Source organism: Scylla paramamosain, chromosome 11 (genome assembly GCF_035594125.1).
Source record: "Scylla paramamosain isolate STU-SP2022 chromosome 11, ASM3559412v1, whole genome shotgun sequence".
Classification (NCBI taxonomy): domain Eukaryota; kingdom Metazoa; phylum Arthropoda; class Malacostraca; order Decapoda; family Portunidae; genus Scylla; species Scylla paramamosain.
The window spans coordinates 7,706,589-7,712,500 of record NC_087161.1 but is presented as its reverse complement, the minus strand read 5'-3'; the positions used below and the strand labels follow the sequence as shown (position 1 = coordinate 7,712,500).

General features: G+C 39.3%; 1 protein-coding gene across 1 annotated transcript in view; it reads left to right on the top strand.

Moving 5' to 3' along the window:
• LOC135104661 (glutamate receptor ionotropic, NMDA 1-like) overlaps positions 1-1,229 on the top strand; it is a 2,916-nt gene extending 1,687 nt beyond the window's left edge. The window contains exons 3-4 of the mRNA XM_064012195.1: positions 1-35; positions 867-1,229. The exon at positions 1-35 is cut by the window's left edge and continues 207 nt beyond it. Coding sequence (XP_063868265.1) covers positions 1-35; positions 867-1,105 — 274 coding nt within the window. The 3' untranslated portion in view covers positions 1,106-1,229. The remainder of the gene's footprint in view (positions 36-866) is intronic.
• Positions 1,230-5,912: the final 4,683 nt, after the last annotated feature.

Sequence of the window (5,912 nt, the reverse complement as noted above, 5' to 3'; positions counted from 1 at the left end):
ACCTGAGTACTTGTCTTTAATTAATCCGTTTGGAGGTGAGAACATGTTATTATGTATCTTTTAAGAAAAGCCAATTTCAGATCTCATTTCTATGTTTATTCAGTGTTCTATGTGTTTCCAAGAAATATTGGTGTGGTGTGAGAGAGAGAGAGAGAGAGAGAGAGAGAGAGAGAGAGAGAGAGAGAGAGAGAGAGAGAGAGAGAGAGAGAGAGAGAGAGAGAGAGAGAGAGAGAGAGAGAGAAAGTTATATTAAATTATGTACGGATGAAAGTAATGCAAAGTAAGATATCATAGTCATCAATGTGAAATAAATAGGGCTTGACTTCAGAAGAGGAATAGAATGCATGAAGCAAGAAATTTCTGACATGTGGAAAAAAAAAAACAATTATAAAAAAAAGTGCTTGATGCCTTTATGATTTCAGGGAATGCAATTAATAAAATGACCATAGAATGGTAGTGAGCTGTTTTATGATCATATACATAGACCAGGTAGGAGATTACAAGAAAAGGAAGCAACAGTAGTGATTAGTATCAACAGAACTCAGTACCGGTAGTATTGTACAATTTATATGACTTCGTTTTACCTGTGATTTATGTTATAATGACGTAGGGTATATTGTAATTTTGGTATTTACGTATATAACGGTTACTAATACATTTCTGCTTTTTATGTAAGAGGGCACTGGCCAAGGGCAAGAAAAGCGCGAAAAAAAAGGGTCATACAGAATTGGAGGATAACTGTACTGAAACATCCCTCTTGAAAGGAGGAAAACTGAAGCAGGCAGGGGGTTCCAGAGTTAACTAGAAAAAGGGATGAATGATTAAGTATACTGATTAACTTTTGTATTTTTACTTATGATCCTTAGGTCTGGTGTGGATGATGGTGGTGGTGGAAATATTTGTATGGGCGGCGACGCTTTGGCTCCTGTTAAATATCAGCGTGCATGTGTACGGGGGTTGGCGCCTCAGCTTTAATTCTGCACTCTTTTATGGTTGGGGGCTGCTTCTGGAGGAGCAACCGTTCCGGCCACCGAAGGAACCCGCAGGCAAGGTATTACATTATGATCCGGAGTACAAAGGCTCCGAAAATTACCAAAGGACATGATTGCTATGGTCCAGACGTCTAAAGGCGCTGCTCTGCTCTGCTCTGCTCTGGGGTTTCATTTCCTGGCAACGACTTAAGATCTGTCCAGTCTTTAGATAAATTTCTCAATTTGTCTGTAAATGGTCCAAAGGGATCCATTACATTGGTGGTAGCGGTACAGATAGATAGGTAGATAGACAGATAGATAGATAGACAGATAAAGATTGAATGATAGACAGATGCGCCGACTTTTTTTTCATATACATGGGTAAAAATTATTCATATATTTATGAAATTTTTCACAGCATTTATTCAATCTTGTTTTTGAAAACCGAGAATCCTGCATACGTTTTTTTTTTTTTCTAATACTCGCTGCAGACCTTGAACCGAAATAAACAGTGACCCTTTGATGAGCAAGTTCCATGTGAAGTATAAATTTGGCTTGGATCTCTGCTGAAAGCCATCAGTAAGTTTGGATCACTTTCTTTGTGGGCGATGCATATTGTAGGAATTGATTTTTCTTATAACCTAAGGAAATACAAATACTCATCTTGTCATTAAGAAGAGAAGTCTGCTTTGATCAATTTTCACTTCCATGGAACCATTGATACACATGGCAGTTTGATTTTTTCCATTAATTTCAGAAAGTGAGAGAGAGAGAGAGAGAGAGAGAGAGAGAGAGAGAGAGAGAGAGAGAGAGAGAGAGAGAGAGAGAGAGAGAAAGAGAGAGAGAGAGAGAGTTTTCTTTCAAGGTGCTAGTGGGAACACTGTTGGTTGTTTGCCTGATACTGAGAACAGCCTACACTGGTTCCCTCACGTCGCATTTGGTTGTGCAGGGGAAGTCCCCCACTATAAACAGCCTAGAGGAGATGGTTGACCGCCGCTACAAGGAAGGCTGGAAATGGGGCACAAAGTCCTTCAATGGGGCCTTTAACAGCTTGCTGAGCACCAGTGGCATCCCGGCCTTCCAAGTCGTTAAAGAACACATGCAGGTAAGAAGAAGCAAGTTTATTGTTTTATAAATGACATACTCTCGTATGAAGTAATGTTGCGTGAAGTGCATTAGAGGATAAATATAAGTGACTACACTACTCACTGGCAATGGTTTGTTTCGCATTAAGAGAAGCACAACCCAAGAGTGCGTATAGCAGTACAGCGCAGTGCCTTTTGCTTTCTCCTGATAACACTGAATTTTCTGTATTTTGTTAGATTTTGTTAAGGTTATCGATTATCCAGCGTGCGTTTAAGTGTTCGTTGTTGTACTCATTGTTGCGAAGACGTATGACATAATTATTGATATATATATATATATATATATATATATATATATATATATATATATATATATATATATATATATATATATATATATATATATATATATATATATATATAATCGTTTTATATGTCTAACCATTCAGTGGGGAGGCTTCAAAGCGCGTCATATAATGTTGGATTTGCTTTCAGATTGTCTTCCATAGGAACTGGCTTTTTTTTTTTTTTTTGTCAGCCCAGCTCTTACATAAGACAAAAAAGACGGAAGAAGCTTCATCGAAATTTGAGAGGATGATCGACATTCAGTAAAGAAAGCGATAAGACTGTCGGTCGGTCGTCCTTTACGGAATTCTTACTGACAATCGTAAATAAGATCGTAAGGGGAGAGGTGTTCATACTTTAAAACCTTTCTGAGGGCAGATTCAGAAGCTTTAGAAAAACAGGAAATCGAAGCTATCGGTCGGTACTTAGAACAGATTGAATGTATGCAATCCAGCGACAAGAATAATTTTGATATGGTCAGAAGAGTTTGGCGAGGCAAGGTGCGAACATGGAAGCATAGTTACAGAGAACAATATGGGGAACTCCGTCTGGAGTACCAAGATTCGATATCGATTTCAGTTTTTTCCTTTCCTAATTTCGATTTTTACAATCCGATTTTGTCTTTTTTTCTGATTTGCGGCAGTTATAAAGGATATACTCGTAATTATACTACTTGAGTTCAATCTTCATTAAAATCCCACAAATCATAAGTTTTAAAGGATTTGTTTAGTTCTTCCTAGAGTTCGCGTCTGAATGAAAAAAAATGCTTCTATCATTGTTTCATGTGTGTGCTAACACTCAATTTTTTTTTATGGACAACATTGTTCTATTTAACTCAAAACCTTATTCGATAGAGTCGGTTAGGCAAGTTTTTCACAAAAAAATAATTAAAATGAAGATACCGTCCACCGTGTTTTGCTTATAGAAAATATTCGAGTACAGTCAGTTTATAACAAGAATGACGATCATCGATGCAACAAATGAGCACCAGTTCCCGGTGTCGTGTTCGTTACTGTCCCCTTATACGTAACTGTCGCTCTTTGTTTATAAATAAAAGCTGGACTGCTGTTAACACTTCATATGGCCTATTTCATCCCTATAGTTGGCTAATCTTTTAACCAAGCGTTCAGCCATGTTGTCGTGGACAGCAGCGGACAAATATCAACCCGCCTTTGTTTGTAAACATTGGGTTTTGAGCATGCACAGTATGCGGGCGGACAGCCGCGTACAAAAGAACTAGGAACACATGCTGTCATCAACATGGCTGAAGACTTAGTTAAAAGACTAGCCAAATATAGGGATTAAATAGACCATATAAAGTGTTTACAGCAGTCAGGCAAGGAGACAGCTACTAACAAGACACTGGAAAACACGACAGTGTAGATTTTTCAGAACAGAGTTTGTTTACATCGTGTTTCTATTCCAAATGCCGTAATACGATTTCCTTGTTTGAAACTGACTGTTATACAATTTGAGTACTTACAATCTATAATGACAAACTTATGAACCAATTACTTACCAGTCAGAAGTGCAATGAGTTGTCTTTTATGACTCATAGAAGGCTGATTCTAATGAACGACGCTGAGCGAAAAGCTCGCCATTCGAGCTTCACGTGTACGTACGTCGCACTAACTCGCGCAAATGGGAGACGAATGTTTACAAGCTCGCCATCGTTATGTTGTTAGGACTCTCCAGTGCCCATTTATTGCCTCCTCTGCATCGTTATAAACACCATTGGTGCATCTGCCAAGATGGGACTTAATGCTGGTCGCTAGAGAGGATAGAGGCGGCGGCAGTGGTGGTGGTGGCGGATGGCGTGGCGGAGTGGTTTGTCTCCCATCGCAATTTCAAGGCTTTCTTGGCTTATTTACTGTACATTTCCGTTTTTTTTTTTTATTGCCAGCATTGTCACTGTATTTGTGACATAGTATGCACTCGTTTTACTGAAGTAAAACAAATGTTTGAAGTCGTAAACACGGAAATCACCCACGCTGCAAGAAGAAGCACTCGACAATCCGGTACGTTACACCGTAGGGCTGGGCGGGACGCGATTACTGGGCCCGAATCCCACGGATCCGCCAAGGCTAGACGGATCCGATTACTGAGTTTGAGTAATCGAATCCGGATCTGCCAGAAGATTACTCAGGAGTCGAAATTTAAGTATAAAGATTCTTTGTGAAAATCTCTTACACCAAACGGCGCACTAAAAAAAAAAGATGCGTATGAATGATATTGATAAACAAAATACACAACGAAAAATTAAGATTATGTTGAATCATATACTTTTGCTGGCAACACAGGCAAGGTTTTAATGCTGCCAAGCTTCTCTTATTTCGTACGAGACGTGATTGGCTGGCATGCCGTGATGCAAAAGAAAATTCGCTCCATGGAGCTATGCTAATATACTTTGAATTAATATATGTATAAGTAAAAATTCCATTTCAACTTCAATCTTTCCTCTATCAAACTGGAGACAAATTCTTCTCATAAGTCAAACGTAGTTTCATAAGCATAGCGCGAAGGTAAAAATAAAAAAAAAGTTTTGATTCTTTATAAAAAAAAAATAAATTTCTTTTCCATCGTTTCATAATAACCCAGCTGTTCATGATAATGAAAAAAAAAATAAAAGAAAAGAAAAGAAACATATTATGACAAAGTGGTCGTGTACAAACTTTCAGAGTTGTTTATTATGATTTATCAAATATATAACTACTTGAGTTTGTGTATTATTGAACAATTTTTATGAATCCTACGTAAGATAAAAGGGGAATCAATTATTGCAATGGCACAGAAAATTAATAGATAGAGGTACAAGGCACGGGACATTAATAGCATTTCACTGGATTCGTCAGACCACCAGCGCCTGAGATTCTACTGACAGCCAGGCGAATCCAAGTAATTGTCTGGGTGCCTCACGGGTCCAGTAATCGGGTCCCTCACGGATCCAAACGAGTACCAGGCGGGGTGCGAGACCCGCCAGTAATCGGATCCCTCACACTCCCGGAGGAGTACCGCGCGGCGCGCGGGATCTGGCAGTAATTGGGTCCCTCACGGATCCAGTATTCATCTCGCTCCCTACATAGACGAGTATGGGGTGGTGCACGGGACCCGCCAGTAATCGGATCCGGACCCAAATCCCAACGATTCGCCTTGCCATATTATCGAATCCGCGAGTACTTAAGAACATAAGAACATAAGAAATAAGGGAAGCTGGAAGAAGCGACCAGGCTTACAGGTGGCAGTCCCTGTATGAAATATACCTACCTATTTCCACCTATTATCCCCATCCATAAACCTGTCCAATCTTCTCTTAAAGCCCTCCAATGTCCTAGCATCAACAACATGATTACTGAGTCCGTTCCACTCATCTACCACTTTATTTGTGAACCATTTTTTTCCTATCTCCTTCCTTAACCTAAATTTTTCAAGCTTGAACCCGTTATTTCTTGTTCTACCCTGGTTGCTGATCCCAAGAATTTTGCTTACATCCCCCTTGTTATAACCCTTATAC